Raw genomic sequence first — 21,196 nt, forward strand, 5'->3', positions numbered from 1 at the left:
AGAGGGGAGAGGGGAGAGGGGAGGGGAGGGAGGAGAGGGGAGAAAAAAAGAAAGACAGGTATTGATGTATAAGCTGGTAAGATAGCTGGTTCTGGCTCTGAGGGTCAGATGATCACTGGATACTCTTCCAGGGGACCTGGGTACAATTCACAGAACCCACATGGTGGTTAACAATCTTGTGTAACTCCAATTTTAGGGTATCTGATGCTCTCTCTCTTCGGGCTCCTGTGGGCCCCAAAAATTAAAGATACTGTTTTTGGGTATCAAATACACAGAATTTCCAAATGCATTTTCCAAGTTGAACATTTGGGGAACTTTATATAGCATCTATCATCTGCTTATCTCTTAAGAAGTTCTTTTGTATCCCAGCACTCGGGAGGCAGAGGCAGGTGGATTTTCTGAGTTTGAGGCCAGCCTGGTCTACGAAGTGAGTGCCAGGACAGCCAGGGCTACACAGAGAAACCCTGTCTCAAAAAACCAAAAAAAAAAAGTTCTTTTGTAGTACAGGTTAACCTTGAACTATGTAGCTGAGGCTGGCCTTGAGTTTCTGATCCTCCTGCCTCCACCTCTCAGGTGTTTACCACCCTGCCCAGCTCTCTGTGTGTTACTTGTGATTCTCACCGCTCTGACAGAGGGTCAGAGACAAGTGACAAGGCAAGTGGAGAAAGACAGAAGCCCCTCCCCACCTCTTCCTTCCGTGTTCCACGCTTCCCATCTTGTGGTGCCCTGGAGAAGCCCGATGTCGGTTGAGCATAGAAGTGCCATGCCCAGCTAGAGTGCCCTGCCTGAGGATAAGCAGTGGAAACTGAGGCTCAGGAATTAGGTGGTTCCTGGTCTGGAAGTCACAAGGGCAGCAGCTTTGGGCTCTAACTGGTCTATGTGTCACTGGGAACTGTCTCATACACTGTCCCAGAGTTGCCTGGTTGTTTACAGTGTTTGTCATTCTAACTGCTTCCCACCCAGGCCTCTAATTCCACCCCGCTCTCATGGCTCTTTCTAAAGTCAGTGCTAGCATCACTTTGCTTGAAAACCCTTACCATAGCCACAGAGAGTTCCAGTGAAGTCTTTCCCGTCTTTGAAGTTGTATTTCTTTTACAATTAGAAAGGTATAACAAATTCAGTTTTTCTAAAACTCTGAATTGGTCCATGCAAGATGTGGCCTCTATCCAATTTACACCGTCTGCCACTGCAGCCTGCAGGCTCCACCCTGCTGCTCCCTCTGCTTGGAATTGCCTGGCCTTCCCACTCCTCCAAGACTTCATGCTATGCCTCCCAGTAAACAAACCTCCTGGCTGTATTTAGCTTCAGCTCCCTTGAGGTCCTGAGGAAACCTGTTTCAATCTATCACGTCGTTTACACTCGGTCTTACAACAGGTTTCTTGTGAGGTTTTTCGAAATTTTCCTAACTCAAGTAAGCTAATTACAAATAGACCCTCAACTTTGTGTTCCCCGTCCCCAGCACAGTACTTGGCACAAGGCAGATATGTCAATAACTGTCATCTGCTGAAGGAACAGAAGACAAGCAGATGACTTAGCCAGCGTCACAGAGCTGGGATGGAAACTTTCATATGTTTTGCTCACTCAACAAGATGAGCATCTCTAGCCCCAAACTGTGAAATCTGAAATGCTCCCAAGTCAGAAAAAAATAAAAAATTGGATAATGGAAAAAGATGCGATAAATAGAAAATTCTACATCTGAGCTCTATGAGAAGTCCCAGTAAAAATGCACTTTTAAAATATCCTCAGGCTGTGTGCATAAAACATATCTGAGACACAAATAAATGAATGGTGTATGTACATTTGAGTCTTGTTCCCAGGATATCTCACTATTTGTATGAAAATATTCCAAAATCGAAAATGTGTGTGTATATGTGTGTGTGTGTGTGTGTGTGTGTGTGTGTGTGTGTGTATGTACATACTTGTGTTTTGATCACCTAGCTTAGTAATTTCATTTTTGTATTTTGCTGCTGTCTGTCTGAATTTTGTAGTATTAGAGATCGAACTGGGGGGTATTGCATGCTAGATAAGGGCTCTACCACTGAGCTGCACCCCCAGCCCGTGGTTTGGAGTTTTTCAGACAGGGTCGCACCTGAAGCTGGGATGGTTAATCTCCAATGGCAACTTCATTGGATGGAGAAGCGCCTAGGAGATGAGTGAGGGTTACCTGCAGTGTGTCTATAAGGACATCCCCAGGGAGGATTAACTAAAGTGGGAAGAGCCTGTCCTGGTGTGGGTGGCACCATCCCTGGCTGAAGGTCTGGATGGAATGAAAAAGGGAAAGGCGCGATCCACTGAGAGTGGGGCGGAAGCCACTGAGAGCGGCGGGAGCCACTGAAGCCGCGGGAGCCACTGAGAGCGCAGGCGCGGGATTCTGTCTGCCTGCTCCCTGGCCGCAGTGATGCCAACTGTTCTGCCCCATCCCTTTCTGCCACAGTGGATTGACTCCTTGAAAACTGAGAAGACCCATCTTTTCTCCCTTCAAACTGTCTGTGCTAGGTCTTCGTCACAGTAACGGAAGTTTAGCACTGTTTAAAGCCTGGGAGGCCGAGCTTCTCTGCGTTAGCCTCCTGAACCGGGATGGCTTTCGGCTTTCAGTTCAAGTTTTGAATCTGAAATGCGCAAAGAGGACGTTTAATTATTTACTGGGGGCTGATGGCTTCGCACCCACGGTGCGGCTAAGGATAACTTTGACCTTCTGGAGTACTTGGGTCACAGGCATGCGCCACTATGCCTGGCCCTGTGTGCCGTTGCTGACATGTCAAATGCAATGCAAACAGAGAAATAGAAAACTGGATTTTCACGGAAATCGGGTGTTCGAATGAATACACATTATTTGGAGTCATACTCTTAGATTTCTTTCTGTCTGTCTGTCTGTCTGGTTGGTTGGTTTGGTTTGGTTTTCCAAGACAGGGTTTCTCTGTGAAGCTCTGACTGTCCTGGAACTCACTTTGTAGACCAGGCTGGCCTCAAACTCAAACATCTGCCTGCCTCTGCCTCCCAAGTGCGGGGATTAAAAGCTATGCCACCACTGCCCAGGCACTCTCAGAGTTCTTGGAGTTCTATGTCAACTCAGTTACCTTGTTCTCCCTAAATTACTGTAATTACCAATCCAGCTGATAGGCCATGTCGGCTATTTCCAACCTATTGTAACAAATGAATGGCCTCAGGTACATTATTTCGCATGTGGGCTCATATGTTTAAAAAAAGAAAAAGAAAAAGACAGAGTCTTGGTGCTTCTCAGTATCTGAAGAAACTGAATTTAAGAGTAAGCTGCTTTCTCTAATAAGGGTTCACTCGAAGAGTTTCCAGATCACTGACTCTCCCTGCCTCCATCTTCCCATCTCGGAAATGGGGAGAATATTCCTCACCTCTGCAGGCCTAAGGATGCATGTTGCTGAGACCAGCCACTTTTCTGCATTTGAAATTCTTCCAATACAGGAAACTCATTTCCCTCTTTCCATCCAAGTTCCTGTTAGATTGAAAGATTGGAAGGCATTATAAACAAGGAGGCAAAAACTGATTTTTTTTTTCTTTCTAACTCAACGGTTTACAGTGACTGAGGAAGGGTTTTGTGCAGTGCTTGGTTTGGTTGGCTTTTCTATGTTTGGGTGACTTTTGGTTGGTTGGTTGGTTTTTAGCCTTCCTCTTATTCTGGGACTTTTTAATTTTATTTTTACTATACTGGGCACAGCTGAGAAATCCAAAGGAGGGACAGTTATTGGCCCCTTTAGCATTTCGTGTCAGCAGATCTCACCAGCTCTAAGCACTAGGCCAGCAAGGAAGAAACCCAGGTCAGAGCCAGCAGGTGAATTAAAAACATTGAGAAGGCCTTAGCACAGTGTTTGTCAGCCTTGCTAATGCGGTGACCCTGTAACACAATTCCTCACATTGTGGTGACCCCAACCATATTATTTCATGGCTACTTCATAACTGTAATTTGCCACTGTTATGAATTGTAATATAAATATCTGTGTTTTTCAATGGTCATAGGCGAGCAACCCTGTAAAAGGGTTGATCCATCCCCAAAGGGGTCAAAACCCACAGGTTAAGAACCACTGCCTTAGCAGATGATAAATTTTCTTTTCCCAACGTGGGCAATTTGATGACAAGTGGACAAGTGCCCACTAAAGGGTGGGACTATGGGAGGGACTTCCACAGCCCACAGCTTGCAGTGGCTCAATCCAGCTGTGTAACCACCCGCACCCAAGTTCATGAAATAATGACTCTAAGACTGAAGAATCATGAATAATTGCCTAAGGCGAAAGCTTGGCTAATTCCCAACTCAGTTATTCTGTTTATTCTATGTCCCGCCACATGGCTGGTTACCTCTTCTCATCTTCATGGACTGTCTTCCTCAGAGTTTGGGGGGAAGCTCTCTGGTGTCTGACTCCATCCCAGAATCCCAGTCTTTCTTCTGAATGTCCCACCTTCTAATCCTGCCTCAGCCCATTGGCCATCAGCTTTTTATTGACAGGTAATGCTTCCACACAGTGCACAGAGATTCTCTCTACATAGCTGTATCACTGAATGTAATCCCAGTACCCGCTGGTCCAAGCACATGCATGAGCAGCCTCACTTAGCAGCTCAGGGTGTCTCCTCCCTTGCCAACTCCACCTGCTCTACTTTTTTGGTTGCTAAGGAGCTGCCCTTCAGCTGCTGGAGGACAGGGGTTCTTGATCCAACTGCACGATGGAACAAGACGCCTCAAAACCCCACTACCCCACAGTGTCCGATTTTGCTTGGTGTTAGATCCTGCTTTTTTTGTTTGGTTTGGATTTCTTTAACTCTTCAAATGATTCTGATGCGCAGCAGCTGAGATTTAACAGCTCTGTGAGGGGGATTTCTGGACAGTGAAATCGCTCCTGTGACTCAGGGAAAGAGGGAAGAGGGTATCAAATGGAAGAACGAACCCAGCCCATGGTAACCCTGGGACGCCACCAAAGGCCAAGCCGACCCTTTGGCTTCCCTGCCTCTCCTCAGTGTCATCTATTTGTTCTCAGGATAAAGGATGAAACCCTTACCCTGCCTTAAAGGCTGTGGCTCCTCCCCAAGTTTCCCCCTCCTCTCAGCCTTTACTCGATTGCCAGCTCTGTCAAGTCCCTAGAGGTGCTCCACACCCTCCCAGCAGCTGTGTCTTTTTCCCTTCTCGAAGAAGACATTGATGAGCAAGGCAGCATGAAGATCAGCGGGACTAAAGCCCCACCTGGCTCCTTAAAACTGATCTCTGGACACTTATGCTGCAAGAAGCTGACAAAGAGGACAGGCTGGGGATGGTAGCTCTGCAGCTGAGCACTTGCCTGGCATGGGGAGACATCCTGATTATAATCCTCAGCAGCACTGGGTAATGGTAGCACATGCCTTTAATCCCAGCACTCAGGAGGCAGAGGAAGTTGGATCTCTGTGAGTTCAAAACCAGCCTGGTCTACAGAGTGAGTTCCAGGACAGCCAGGGCTACATAAGGACACCCTGTTTCAAAAATCCACACTCTACCGGAAGGGCATGGACACAGGGGACTTTGCATTTATTTTGTCTCATTATTCTTTTGTGTGTTAACCCAATAGGAACGTGGAAATGAACTTGACTCTCATGAAGAACCAGGAGGACCCCTCAGAGGAAATGCCAAAGACAGCCAAGGTAGAGTGAGCTGGCGATTCGTGTATCCTATCACTGGGACTGCCCAGATAGAACTTGGTGCCATTCAGACCCATTAACAGAGAAGTCTTTCCATGTCCCTTCAAAGCATGAACTGGGAGTTAGAAACAGAGGCCTCTGACTGTCGAATGCAAATGCGAGCGACATGTTTTCTGTTCTTCCATTATTTAAAGATTTCTTTCCTGCTGGAGACTGCAGACTGAGACAAGAGTAGAGACTTTGAGACAGACACAAACCCCACCCCCTTCTTCACCTCCTGCTTTCATGGAGGTGTGCATATGCTGGTGAGGAGGCTAGGGTTCCATCCCTACAGACATGCTGGGGCGAGAAAGCAGGACCTTCTCTTTTTTTTTTTTTTTTTTTTTTTTTTTTTTTTTTTTTTGGTTTTTTGAGACAGGGTTTCTCTGTATAGCTCTGGCTGTCCTGGAACTCACTTTGTAGACCAGGCTGGCCTCGAACTCAGAAATCCGCCTGCCTCTGCCTCCCGAGTGCTGGGATTAAAGGCGTGCGCCACCACGCCCGGCTAGGACCTTCTCTTTAGAGGCCTAGCTGCTGTCCTCCAGAGCCCTGGCTGGCAAGAATGCCTTGATACGCCTGCCAAAGAGGCACAGGTCTTTAATCCTAGCACTTGGGAGATAAAGATAGGTAGATCTCCGGGGGTTCAAGGCCAGCCTGGTCTCCTTAGTTCCAGGACAGCCAGCACTACAGAGAGATCCTTTCTCAAACGAACAGTGTGCCTTGGTGGAGGCTTCCTTCAAAAACAAGTCTATATTGATTGTGACGGGTGGTAGTAGTTCTAAGAAATATGGAGCCTGGGACCACTGGGTGTGGAGGCACTCACAGTTCATAGCTCAGAGACTGAATTAGACTCTCAACGCTTTTGTGGAACCTAGGCATATTACTATCCCACTGGGCTCTGGCAGCAGAACTATTCCTTATCCCTTATAGCTTCTAGTTTTGGCTTGGTTTGGGTTTGGTTTCGGTTTTAGTTTTAGTTTTGCTTGTGTGTTTTAAGACAGTCTCAGTGTGTGACTTTGGCTGTCCTGGAACTCACAGAAATCCCCCTGCCCCTGTCCCTGTCCCCGCCCCCATCCCTGCCTCGTATTAGCATTAAAGGTGGGTGTCATTGCTTCTTGCAGAAGTGGAAGTGGAAACCCCTTACATTTCTTTCTTCCTTTCATTCTTTCAAGATTATTTTATGTATATGAGTACACTGTTGCTGTCTTCAGCCACATCACAAGGGCATCAGATCCCATTACAGATGGTTGTGAGCCACCATGTGGTTGCTGGGAATTGAACTCGGGACCTCTGGAAGAGGAGCCAATGCTCTTAACCACTGAGTCATCTCTCCAGCCCCGCTTACATTTCTAAGGGTGGGTTCCAGGCCAGACAGAAGCCATGTGCTTATTGTTGCGATACAATGTACAGCAGAGGGAGCACACAGGCCTGAACTCCAGCCTGGGCTCTGAAACCTAAACCATGTGACTCACAGAGGGTGCCTTTTCTCTTTCCTGGCCCCTTAAAGTCACAAGCGAATGCATTGCCCAGCTGCAGGCCTGTGCTACTAAACTGAACTTGAACTGTGTAGCAGGCTACAAATACCTTCAGCTCTCCACCCCTGGCATCCTTTTCTGCCTCAGGGGCTGGTAAAAGAACTCTACTCTTAATAAATGCCAATCTCAATTTGGACATTGCAGCAAATTAATATCTTCCCTCTTGTGGTCACTACCAAACTGTGAAACAGCACTGACTCTGCCTCCTTAAGTGGAAGGTTTTGATATTTCCTGTTTATCTTCCACTGTTTCTTCCCATCCTACTCAAAAATAATTTTATACTCATTTTACTATTTCTAAAGATGTTTTTTTTTTTTTTTTTTTTTTTTTTTGGTTTTTCGAGACAGGGTTTCTCTTTATAGCTCTGGCTGTCCTGGAGCTCACTTTGTAGACCAGGCNGAGCTCACTTTGTAGACCAGGCTGGCCTCGAACTCAGAAATCCGCCTGCCTCTGCCTCCCGAGTGCTGGGATTAAAGGCGTGCACCACCACGCCCAGCTGATGTATTTATTTTTATTTTCCGAGTATGGGTGTTTTACTGGCATGTACGTCTGTGTATCATGTGCATGCAGTGCCTGAGGAGACCAACAGAGGGCATCAGATCCCCTGCAACCCTACGTACAGACGGTTGTGAGCCACCATGTGCTTGCTGGAAATAGAACCCAGGACCTCTGCAAGAGGAGCCAGTGCTCTTAACCGCTGAGCCATCTCTCCAGCTCCATACTGATATTTAATGTCATTCTTTGTGGGTGTCTGATAAGAATATATCTTGGGAGTATGAGGCCTCGGTTGGTCAGGATTTTAAGCAAGGATTCTTCTAACATGAGGCTCTGTCACCTCCATGCTCAAAGCTGAGTGACACTAGCCAGGAAAATGTACCCTGACCTTCAGATTGTCCCTGTTGTAAATCACAGATCCAGAATGCGAACCCTGGCAGGCTCCAGCGTCTCAGCCAAGTGCAGCAGGGTCTTTAGGCACCACAGAACATGGCCCAAGCTAAGCCATGACTGAGTCAGTCAAAACAGATTTCCTGTCTCATGATGCCAGGGCCGGCTCCGGCCAAGTCCTCGGAGGTTAGCCAGACATTCTCAATGCAATGAAATGCCACTGCAGAAAGTCACCGGAGGCCTGTGCCTGTCTCAATGGCAAATGCTAATTTTTAGAAAGGCTTTTCGGTCTTGGAATGCAAGAAGAAGGAAATTCCAAGGAAGTGCTTTTAGCTGTTTAAAGAACAATTCTCCCCTTTGGTCTTAATGGTCATGTTTTTTTCCTACTTTAAATTCAGTAGTGACCTGCACGGTTTATTATAAGGAGTGAGCCAGATACTAGGAATACAACTCAGTGTTAGAACACTTTCTAGGATGTGTGAGGCCCTGGGCTCAGTCACCAGTATTACACGTATTGCATATATATATACACATTAGTACATTTAAAAAAAATTATGAGTGATCTAGTGAGAGGACTTAGAATTCTTTTGCAAGTTTTCACAAGATAAGGTCTACCAGCAACCTCCAAATCTGGGCAGACCGGGGAAACAGTCCCAAAGCCCAAGGAAAGGATAAAAGGTCAATTCTAGTTACTTCCTAGACCAGTGCTTCTGATACTTTAGTGCACTTCAAGTTTTGTTTTGTTTTTAAGACAGGGTTTCTCTGTGTAGCCCTGGCCATCCTGGAACTCGCTCTGTAGACCAGAGATCCACCTGCCTCTGCCTCATGAGTGCTGGGATTAAAGATGTGCACCACCCCCACCCCCACAGCCAGCCATCACCTGAAAAGTTTGTGAAAGGTTTCTGATGGCACTTGCCTGGAATTCTGGCAGTTAAAAGGCTATGGTGTGCAGCAAACAAATTCAAGGCCAGCCTGGGCTATAGAGACAGACCCTGTTTCCAAAGTTAAACAAAGGGTTAGAGAGATGACTCTGTAGTTAGGAGAGCTCTCTGCCCTTCCAGAGGCCATGAGTTTAATTTCCAGCACCTACATCAGGTGACTAACGACTGACTGTAACCTCAGCTCCAGCATATCTATCGCCCTCTTCTGGCCACCAAAGGTACCCACATGCACAGCATATATTTACAGACATGTATATACACATAAAGAAAAATAAATCTTTAAAGTATTTTTTTAATTTATTTTTTAACTAAGGGAGACAAAAGGAGCAAAAAAGGTGGAAAAAAAGATTTCTGGGCTTCTCTGCAACATTTTTAGTTTTATTTAGTCCGGGACCTAGGCCTGGCAATATGGATTTTTAGTGAATTTCTCACTTGATGCTGGAGGCCCAGGGACCACACTCTCAAGCCACAGTCCTGAAACCTGTTTCCAGTATTTAATTATCTGAATTTTCCAGGGTCTTACCTTGTCTGTTCTTTTAAAATATAATAGGATCCAGCTGCATATGTAGCAGAGGATGGCCTAGTCAGTCATCAGTGGGAGGAGAGGCCCTTGGTCCTGTGAAGGTTCTAAGCCCCAGTATAGGAGAATGCCAGGGCCAGGAAGCAGGAGTGGGTGGGTTGGGGAGCAGGGGGAGAGGGAGGGTATAAGGGAAGGGGGTTTTTAGAGGGGAAACTAGGAAAGGGGATAACATTTGAAATGTAAATAAAGAAAATATCTAATTAAAAAATATAACAGGAATTAGGGAAGGAATTGGTGAGCAGGCAGTATCTAGAATATGCTTGGGATACCCGTCTCGGGGGCTGGGGCCAAGGCTTAGTCGGCGCACTATGAGCAAACACCAATCACAGGATTCAGTCCCCAACACCTCACAAACTGGTGTGATGGCACTTGCTTATCTATAAGCCCAGTACTGAAGAGGCGGGGCCAGGAAGGTCGGACCTTCAGGGTCATGCTGGCTATGTAAAGAGTTCGAAGCCAACCTTGAGCACATCTCCAAAAGACAGTTAAAAAAAAAAAAAAAGGAACACCTGCCATACATCAAATGCTCGAGAACAGTTGGCTCTCGGTCCATTTTCCAAGTTTTATTTTTAACTTTGTATATGTGTGTGTACATCTGGGTTAGATATGTGCATATGAACACAGGTACCCATGGAAGCTGAGGTGAGTCAGGTCCCCCTAGAGTTAGAGATGCAAGCAGGTACGGGCAGCCTGAAACGAGGCCTGGGAATCAAACGCAGGTCCTCTACAAAACCCTTAGCACTTTTAACTGCTGAGTGGGGTCGTCTCTTCAGGCCCCATTCCTTCTTGTCAACGCCTTGATTGTATAGCCTGTCGGATGCTCGTGCAATGATTTCTTTCCTTTCAACCACTTAGGCACGTGTTCTTTGACAGACTTAGTTACTTTTCTGCAGAAATCCTTCTTTAGCCGAAGTCCAGACATCACTGTGATTAAGAGCGCTTACTGAGTCGTACTTCCTGGGTTTGAATCCTCACTCCACCACTTACTAGCTGTGTCACCTTGAGGAAATTACTGAATTTCTCTGGATATCTTTCCTGCGGTGGTTGTGATAAAGAGGGGCTGATTAGACAGGCTTAGACAAGTAGCTATCCCAGATGTATCTCAAGATGTTCTATTAGCAGCTCTCTTTGATTTGTGTATTTTGGGGTTTTGAGATCTAGGCTGGCTTCAGACTCCCTGTGCAGCTAAGGATGACTTTGAACCTCCCTGTTACTTCTGCCTCCCGAATGCTGGGATTATCTGGCATGTGCCATCATGCCCAGCAATCCATTTAAGAATAAGCAGAGAAGACACCTTTAATTATAGTCATAATTGGTATTAATACCTTATCAAGAGAACCTAGTGCTAGCATGGTAACTACTCTCCAAGCCAGTCTCCGTGGCAGGACACTTGGTGTTGAGGACTCCATTAATCCTCTGCCTTAGTCCTTTAAGTGAAGACCCAACAAGGGTGGGGATCCTGAGATGGCTAGCCTGATCCACATAGTGAGAGAAAGTCTGAAGAAAGAAACAAACAAACAAAAGCATTCCTTGAAATATGGCAGAATACTTTAAAACTTTATGCTAGGCAGCAAGCTTGGGCCCTTATGCACACTAGGCTCCTCCCCAACCTTGCCTTAAGGTAGTCTGAGAAAGTTCTCAGGTCCTTCATGAAGGACCAGCCTAGAATAGTAATGGAGGGGGCAAACCTCAGAAAACACTGAGCCACTTCCACAACTCCATTCAGGAAGAGAAAGCCCAGAGACTGCTACCTCGTCAAGAGGAATGTGGAGGGCTGGAGAGATGTCTCAGTGGTTGGGTTCAAGTCCTGGCACCCACGCGGTAGCTCACAACCACCTGTAACTCCAGTTCTAAGGATCCAATGCCCTCCGCTGGCTCCTACAAGTACCAAGCACACACCTGGTGCACAGACAAGCATGCAGGCAAAACACTCGTACACATAAAATAATAATAATAATAAAGAGGGATGTGCAGTCATGTCCTGCTGTTCTAACAAAGAGCATAAGCCGAACGGAAGGCTCCTTCATTTCTGCCTTGAGAACAAAGCCAAGCTGGCAGGCAGGTAACGGGCAAGGAATAAGGTTGGACATAAGGCTGCGGGGAGGCTCAGGCACATGCCCAAGTCAGAGGACAACCCGCAGGAGGCAGTTCTCTCTTTCACCACATGGGGTCCAGGGATTGAGCTCAAACTGTCAGGCAAATCCCTGTTTTAGTTAGGGTTACTATTGTAGTAAATACCAAGACCGATTCAGTCCTGCTGGCTGAACCAAGCTAAACACAAGGGGGCGCTGCTACCCACAGGCAGAAGCAGGCATGTGCACAGCCGGTCAGGTCTGTTTCTGTCTCCTAGAGGCCACATTCTCGCCTCTTAGACTCAGTTACTCTTCCTCTCAGGCCAGCTCTTTAGCTCAGGATGTTTTCTCTCGCCACCGCAAACACCAGGCTCTAGCTGCCCACACTGTGGCTTCCCTAAGAGGGGTAAGATCCTCCTGCTTTCGCCACTGGACTCTGTGGTATCAAAGTAAGAGAAAGGAATATTTAATGCATTTGTGAATTGTGGGGATCCGGCGGTCTAATTTCCACTGACCCTAACGAGAGCTGCCTGGACTCTGTACTTGAAAATAAGCCCTGTATTAGGAAGCATCCCAGGCTGTCTGCTTCCCGTTACACTCCACGTCACTTGCCGCCTCCACTTTGCTGGGAGGGAGACCCGAAGTCTTACTCGGTTTCACACATGTGTGTTGGATAACCACTAGGTACCACTTTACAGTCCACGTCTCATGCTTGTGCTTGTAGGCACGGCTACCACGCAAACCTTGCATACATCTCACAAGTGAGTGGATGAAAGAACCAGATGAATGGAGGAATGTGCTGGTTTTAGGAAACTAATGACGGCAATGCCAAGTTCCATACCCTCAGGAGCTTACAGTGAAGGTTTCAGCATTGAGCTCCACAAACTTCCCTATAAAGAAGCAGGGCCGGCAGGAATAATGGAGATCATAAGCCTACAAGTGGGAGGGCTCAAAGAAGCCATGGCCACCAGCCAGCCCACACATTCCACCATAGTCAAAGAGGCATCAGTCAGGGTGGGGAGCAGCACAGGATGGGGAGCAGCACAGGATGGGGAGCAGCACAGGATGGGGAGCAGCACAGGGTGGGGAGCAGCACAGGATGGGGAGCAGCACAGGGTGGGGAGCAGCACAGGGTGGGGAGCAGCACAGGATGGGGAGCAGCACAGGATGGGGAGCAGCACAGGATGGGGAGCAGCACAGGAATGGGGAGCACTACAGGATGGGGAGCAGCACAGGGTGGGGAGCAGCACAGGATGGGGAGCAGCACAGGATGGGGAGCAGCACAGGAATGGGGAGCAGCACAGGATGGGGAGCAGCACAGGATGGGGAGCAGCACAGGATGGGTAATGCTGGCCAATGGGTAATTCTGGCCTGTCAGGTTCTAAGAAGCCTTCCCACTGGCTCTGCTAACCTGAGGTGACTGCCCTCAGGCTGTCTAGGGCGTAAGGTATGCCATGTGTATACACAAGGTCTAGAGCAGACATTTCTGTGAAGACTACCTGTCTGGCCTTCCTCTGAGAGCTTGTTAAAGATGCAGAGGCTGCTCTCTCCCAAGACCTACCTGTGCTGCAACAGGACTCTTGGGTAGCCAAGCCTCGTGGCACAGGTCTGTTGTCACCCCAGCTACTTGGGAGAGTAAGGAAGGACAATTGCAAATTCAAGTCCTACCTGGGCAACTTAATGAGACCTTGGCTCAGAATAAACAGTAAAACACAGTTAAGCTAATAAACAACCTATCTCACTAAAGGTGAAAAGAGGATTGAGGGTGAGGCTTGAGAGGAGAGCACTTGCCTGACACAGGCTGTAGGCTCATGTCCACAGTATATATATACATACACAGTACATATACATAGACATACATGCATATGCTCCTGTACACACACACATGCATACACACAATCCTCAGGTGTCTACATACACATTGGTATCTGAAAAGCACCGGAATCAACTCACTGGGGACACCAAATTCCAAAGTCAAAAGGCAGGGGCTCACTTACCTGTTGGCTTTGATCAAGTCCAATATTGAGGGCAGGACAGATCACTTCTATGGGCCTTTGTTTCCTTCCCACAAACCAAGATGAATAGCTTGTGGAATACCCAGACCCCACCCCTCACACGGTTGTTCTAGCAACTGAGCTGAGACCAGGCTCCTTCCACTGCAGCTGGTCACAGAGAAGGCCAGCCTGCCATCTGTACTGTGGCCAATCGAAGGCTCTGCTGCACCCAGGCCTCTGTGGGTATGTCATCACCATGAGCCCAAGAGGAGGCAACAGGACCTGTTCCAAAGGCCTCAGGTGGTCCCCCAGCCCCCTCACTAAAAATAACAAAGCTGATTTGCTCATCGCTCATGCTGGGTTTTGGTTGAGTTATTGATCTTAAAAAAGTCAATTTTTTGGTTTTTTGAGACAGGGTTTCTCTGTATAGCCCTGGCTGTCCTGGAACTCACTCTGTAGACCAGACTGGCCTCGAACTCAGAAATCCACCTGCCTCTGCCTCCCAAGTGCTGGGATTAAAGGCGTGTACCACCACTGCCCGGCCAAAAAGTGAAATTTTTATTGGTACCAGTGAGAGCATCTCTGGTTCAGCCAGGTCTTTCTGTCCTTAACTGCTGACTACATGAATGGAGGGCTCTTTTATTCACTTAATCCCTGGCTAAGTTCCTCATTCTCTTTGGCTCGGGGAAGACATTTTCCCTCCTGCAGCTCTAGTTTGACTTGGAGGAGAAAGATTGCATGCCCAGGGTTCCAACAGTACCTGACAGAACGCAGCACCAGCAATGGATTGGAGGAGCAAAGACGGAGGCCAGTAAAGGCCTACAAGTCAGCTCTCCATCACTAAGACCAAACAGGAGAGAGAGGACAACTGGGAAAGAGGACCGATTGCATCATGGTCATGTGGCCTGATGCTCTGGAGCCCTGTAGGCCAAAGCAGAGCAGAGGTGCTCACAGCCAGTAGCTGAAAAGCAAAAGGACAGAGGAAGGAGCCAGTGTCCCACTGAGCCCTCCACAAACTTCCCACTACCTCCCCAGAGCCCCACAGGCTGGCAGCCAAGGCTTTAGTGTGTGATCCTTTCGAGGACATTTTAGATCCAAAGGATAAGTGAGGACTTCCTGGAGGAGGTGACACCTGCCATGAAGGAAGGACATTTACTGAAGCTGAAGTGCCCTCAGAAGGGAGGAGCATGGCAGTTCTTGCTCACTGTGTGGGGCACCAGGGTACCACACACTTTACAGAGGGTTCCATCTGCGCATCTCCACTTGTCATGAGAAAATTAAGGTAACATGTCCTTAATCACAGAACTGGGCTATGGAGGGACCCAAGGTCTAACTGGCCTCCCCAGCCTCAGTCTAACTCATTCTCCTGGTTGATAACAGTCATCAGAAGGAGAGCTCATAGGTCAATGCTCTTGGGTAGAAGAGGATAGAGCAGAAAGGTCTAGAGAAATAGGGACTTACACACACACACACACACACTTCCAAGTAGGCAGTTAGAATGAAGAGACGCTTGGGATCGTCTCTTTGTTTCGTGCTGGAAACCAAACCCAAGGTCTTGCACTTGCCAGACAAGTGTTCTACCAATGAGCTAAGCCTCCATCCTCAGCACAGGGCTCAGGCCCTGCTCCCGCACACCTGCAGGATTTTGTATTTTTTTCCCTTTGAGAAACAAAGTGGCGTGGCTTGTTAGGAGAGGGAACTCAAAGACAAACGGGTCAGGCAGCTGGCCCCAGTGCACAGGGCTACAGCTCCTGACAAAAAGATGAGCCCCTTTGGGGACTTCAAGACCCCAGGCAGGGGTCTCCCTGCAGGCTGGCTATCTGTGGAGTCCTGTTCTCCACTCTTTTCTTTCCCTCTTTGAGTAGTGCTTGATGCTGCTACATGCTGGGGCCGCCCACGGATTCCATGCAGGTGGGCCTGGGAGACTGGAGAAAAGGTGAGAGGCAGATGAGCCAGCAGGACAATTCAGACTTTTAAATTCACACAAGGTTTCTTTGGGTCTGTTGGCCACACCATCAGAAGAGTGGAGAAAAGATATATAATTTTGGGCATGTGTGGTATTTTGTGTGTATCTGTCTTGTTTTAGCCACACCATAACTATAATATCTAAAATTTTATTCTTGCTTTATGGGTAAGAAAAATACGGCTCTATGAGGTGCTCTCTCAAATTGGGAAGGGGAAGAGCTGAAACACAAAGCCAGACTTCTTTTTTTTTTTTTTTAAGATTTATTTATTTATTATATGTAAGTACACTGTAGCTGTCTTCAGACACTCCAGAAGAGGGAGTCAGATCTCGTTACGGATGGTTGTGAGCCACCATGTGGTTGCTGGGATTTGAACTCCGGACCTTTGGAAGAGCAGTCGGGTGCTCTTACCCACTGAGCCATCTCACCAGCCCCCAAGCCAGACTTCTTTAGATGTTGTTTGATTTTGTTAGCATCCGATACAGCTTTCTACCAGGCTCTGGAGTCTTAAGGCATTGTAACCAGCCATGTGTTCTAAATAGAAAGAGTGACAAAGACACACACCTGCACACGCACTGACAGACACACACATGCACAAACATATTGTATACACAGACAAAATGTAGCACTTTTTCCCTAAAACTCAGCTTGAATCTTGGAGATTGTTTAGAATCCCTGGAAATTCTTTTCTATTGCAGGTTAAGGAAGCTGAGGCTATAGAGTTGTACAGTCCCTGCTAATTAGTGAAACCACGGTCTCTGGCGCTTGTGGGCATCAAGTTCAGTTCCAAGGGCTTTTCTGGATGCAGCTCTGGGTTCCAGGAGCAAACAGCAGAGAGGGAACAAGAGGCATGGTAGCCAGGCTGCTATAGCGGGCGAGGCAGGAGGGGGTAAAGGGGGCATAGCAGGGCGCTATGGTGGGAAGTGTGTGCCTGGGAGCCAGGATGACTTCAGAGTCTGGACGGTGGTGGCACCATGCAAGAGTCGCCTCACGAAGGCCACCAGGCTCCCTGTGGGATCTGCACAGACACACGTTGGTAGGTCCTGCCACCTGTGCTCAGAAGGTTCTAGATGAATGACACACCCCATACAACTTTCTACTGCATAGTGGGAACGAAGGCACAGAACACCCTAAGACTGCTTCCTGCATGCTCCCACTTGGCCCTGTGTGGAAACCAAAAATGTCCCCAGAACACAGCTGTTGTCTTCAAGTCTAAAAACACCTTCACCCTCTAGAAAATAACACTCATTTCCCACAGAGAACAAAACAAACAGCAGCTGAAACTGGAGATAATGAGCGCCTAAGAAAAGAAAACCACCAGGCATGACGGTGTTATGTACAATCTTGCCACATGAGAGCGAAGGCAGGAGGATCCCCAAGTTCAAGGCTAGCCTGGGCTATATAGCAAAATGCTATTTCAAACACTGGAGTGGAGGGCTGGAAAGATGGCTCAGCAGTTAAGAGCACTGAGTGCTCTTCTGGAGGTCCTGAGTTCAATTCCCAGCAACCATATGGTAGCTCACAACCATCTATAATGGGATCTGAAGACAGCTACAGTATACTCATATACATAAAATAAGGGGGGGGGCTAGAGAGATGGCTCAGAGGTTAAGAACACTGACTGCTCTTCCAGAGGACCAGAATTCAAATCCCAGCAACTGCATGGTGTCTCACAACCATCTGTAATGAGATCTGATGCCCTCTTCTGGTGTTTCTGAAGACAGCTACAGTGTACTTATATATAATAAGTAAACAAATGTTTAAAAATAAAAATAAAAACAAAAACTAGAGTGTTGTTTATGCAAGCCTGGCCAGTTTTATAATCAAAGATGTATAATTCCTAAGACATAGTTAAGTGAATCTTTACACTTAAATTGTAAAAATAATAATAACAATAATAAAAGACCAGTGACTGAAAGCAATTTATCATAGGAATTCAAAGTGGCTAGGCTTTGGGGAAAGCCAGGTTGGGTGTGTAGCTCAGTGGGGAAGTACTTGTCCAGCCCATGTGAAGTACTGGAACCAATGTCCAGCACCACAAAAACAAATATGTATATAAAATAATAATAAGCTTTAGCTACCCTGGAACTCCCTCAGGAGGCTATGCTGGCCTCTAACTCACAGAAATCTGCCTGTCTCAAAAAAAGACAGCCGAAGTTGCACAGAGAAATCCTATCTTTTAAAAATGAGATAGATAGATAGATAGATAGATAGATAGATAGATAGATAGACAGATAGATTTTTTAAAAAGCAAGATAGAAATAGAAGAGAAGAGACTTCCTGATCCAGATAAATACATGTATCAGAGCTCTCCGGTAGCCATCAAGCATCACACCTGAGTGAAATTTCAGAAGCCATCTCTCTAGAGAAAGGATCAGGATGCAGACACCCTCCTTCATTGCTTCTGCCAACATGTCCACTGCCCTCATCAGCTCTGCAAGGGAAAAAGGCAAGAGCTGACCAGAAGAAGGAGATGGTAAGCGGACCGGAAGTAGGGGATGCTGAGAGGGCCGGAAGTGGAGATGGTGAACTGACCGGAAGTAGGAGATGATGAGCGACACGAAAGAGGTGGTGGTGAGTGGACCGGAAGGAGTAGATGGTTCTCAGTATTCCAGATGATGTTATCACATAGGACTGTACTGATGTTCGTCGGGTTTGTGTCAGAGATAAGAATGGAAGCTTTAGTTGGTTTCAGTTGCAGGGGGTTCAATCCCTGGTCACACGCCTCTTGCTTTGGGCTGTAGAAAGCAGAACATCATGGCAGAGAGTGTGGGGCGTAGTGGGAAGTAGAGGAAAAAAAAAAGAGTCTCAATATCTACTTCAAAGGCAAGCTTTCTTCCCCTAGGCTCAAATTCTAAAGGTATTACTACCTCCCACTATCAGCACAGGCTCGTGGCAAATACCTTTTTTAGCACATAACTCGTGAGAGGCATTTACTACCCAAATCATAACAGACAAGACATTAAAAACAAATAGACTGATTACTATACACAGACTTGTAAAATCAGTTGGATAGCCTTTCAAGACACCAAATGTAAATGAAGTACTTCTCCTTTTCTTTGTTTTTGTTTTGCTTTGTTTCTTTGAGACAGGGACTCCTGTTGCCCAGGACAGTTTGGAACTCACTATATAGAGGAAGATGACCTTGCCTCCTGACTCTGCTTCCGAAGATCTGGGATTACAGATGTGTGTCCCCAGGGTGGGTGGCAGGGTTTCTGTTGCTGCATCAAAACACCATGACCAAAAAGCAAGTTGGGGAGGAAAGGGTTTACTGGGCTCACACTTCCATATTGTTGTTCATCATGGAAGAAAGTCAGGACAGGAGCTCAAACAGGGCAGGAACCTGGAGGCAGGAGCTGATGCAGAGGCCATGGAGGGGTGCTGCTTACTGGCTTGGTTCACATGACTTGCTCAGCCTGCTTTCTTATAGAACCCAGGACCACTAGCCCAGGAATGGCTCCACCCACAATGGGCTGAGCCCCTTCCCCTGATCACTAGCCAAGAAAAGGCCTTACAGCCAGATCTTAAGGAGGTATTTTCTCAATTGAGGTTCCCTTCTTTTAGATAACTACAGCTCATGTCAAGTTGACATAGAGCTGACAAGACAATAAGCATAAGTTGAATTTAAAACTAACCATTATTATGGAAAGCCCTAAGTGTATACAAAGGCACCAGAACAGTACAGAGAGCCATGCCCCCATTAGAGAATAGCTTGGAGAAGCAACACTCTCATTGGCCAACATTCTCCATATTACACCAACTCCATCCTCTCTTCCTTATCACTTTTAAATCAATTCCAGGCTTATATCATTTAACCCATTTAACCCACACAGTTCTAGAAAAACAAAACAAAGCAAGAAAGGACTCTTGACGTAACCGTGAGGTCATTTTTCTTGGCTAGTTTCATATCAACTTGACACAAGCTGTAGTCACCAGAAAGGGGGATGTAAATGGCACTTTTAAATGTTATTTAATAAATATTCGTTATGAATATGACCCGGCCACCTTGGCACAATTACACCCAATCTGTTGTCTATACACAGACTGCTAATTCCCCAGCCGTGCTCCCTAAGTACTTGCTGTTTTAATCTTGCCTAGGTTATTTCTACTCCATCAAGGGACATATAGTTTGGGCATGTGTTCCTGGTCCATCTCATCTAATGGAAACCTCCTTTTCTCTGTCTTTCTTTCTCCTTCTCTTCCATTCTCTTTCTCCTTCCTTCTCCTCTCTTCTCGTGGTCCTTACTTGAGACCCTCAGCCCAGTAACCAAAGTACCTCTATTCTCCCCAGTAATTATCTGTAGTCCCTTTTATTTAACCAATAGCTTTAAATTGGGGAGCCAGGTTTACACACCAAACATATGTGAGAATCTGCTCACCAGTGGCAACCAGATCTTGGGGTTCAGAATTTAGCATTTGTAGACACAGCACCAGACCAACTCTCAACAGAAAATGCCTCCATAAAGTCCAACTGCAGGTGAGCCTACAGGGCATTTTCTTAATTGGTGATTAATGGGGAAGGGCCCAGCCCATTGTGGGTGGGGCCATCCCTGGGCTTGAGGTCCTGGGTTCTATAAGGAAGCAGGCTGAGTAAGCCATGGGGATCAAGACAGTAAGAAGCACCCTTCCATGGTCTCGGCATCAGCTCCTGCCTCCAGGTTCCTGCTCTATTTGAGTTCTTACCTTGGCTTCCCCCAATAGACTGTGACTCAGGATATGTAAACCCTTTCTCCCCAAGTTGCTTTTATCATGATGTTTCATCACAGCAGTAGAAACATAACTAAGACATTATGGCACCTAAAAATCCAAAGAATTCTTAAGTATACTGACGATGTTTTTATAGTTTTCAAGTTCTTACTTGTTTTATAATTGTAAATTTTGAGTTGATTATAATTAGTTAATATGACCTATAAGTGTCATTTAAATTATAGATTCCACTCTATTTTCTAATTTTAGTTTATTTATTCCTAAGTTTAGTTTATTTCCTCTTTTAGTTTATGCTCAGAAAATTGGGTCGCTTGGTCCTGTCTGTTTCCCATGGTGTTGATTCTGCTGTGTCCTCCTGTTGTGGGTTCTTGTGTTTCATAGCTTTTCTGTTTCCTGTTACTCAGTCCTTGAGTCTAGAGATTTAATCAGATTCAGGTTTCATTCTTCCGTTTGGCAAGGCCAGTTCTGTGTCTCTCAGGACACAGAATGTTCACTTGTCTCTTTTTGATGCCAGTAGTTATAGATGCATCAGTCCTGGGGCTGGCAAAAATAATGCCAGATGGAATTCTATCAGTGCTTCCTCAATTACTAGTTGGGAGATGCCAACAAAGAGGAATATTCCCCTTAGCCAGTGGTATAGTTTACATAAGGAGGCAGGACAGTTGATCAGTCTTTACATTTATGGATCAGTTTTCAATGAGCTGGTTCCCTGCAGCCCCCACAGAGATCTAGTTTTCAGAGATAATCATTGCGAATTATTAACTTGTAGACATAAATATGGAAAATATAATTTTAAGACAATACATGAAAAATGATTTCATTTTAATAAATAAAAATAGACATGAATA

At 46.5% G+C, this 21,196-nt stretch overlaps 1 protein-coding gene across 2 annotated transcripts in view; it reads left to right on the plus strand.

Moving 5' to 3' along the window:
• Kiaa2012 (KIAA2012 ortholog) overlaps positions 1 to 21,196 on the plus strand; it is a 106,571-nt gene that overhangs the window by 71,020 nt on the left and 14,355 nt on the right. For both annotated transcript variants that reach the window (XM_029477902.1, XM_021162790.2), the window contains one exon: positions 5,562 to 5,634. In XM_029477902.1, coding sequence (XP_029333762.1) covers positions 5,562 to 5,634 — 73 coding nt within the window. The remainder of the gene's footprint in view (positions 1 to 5,561; positions 5,635 to 21,196) is intronic.

Source organism: Mus caroli, chromosome 1, assembly GCF_900094665.2.
Source record: "Mus caroli chromosome 1, CAROLI_EIJ_v1.1, whole genome shotgun sequence".
Lineage (NCBI taxonomy): Eukaryota > Metazoa > Chordata > Mammalia > Rodentia > Muridae > Mus > Mus caroli.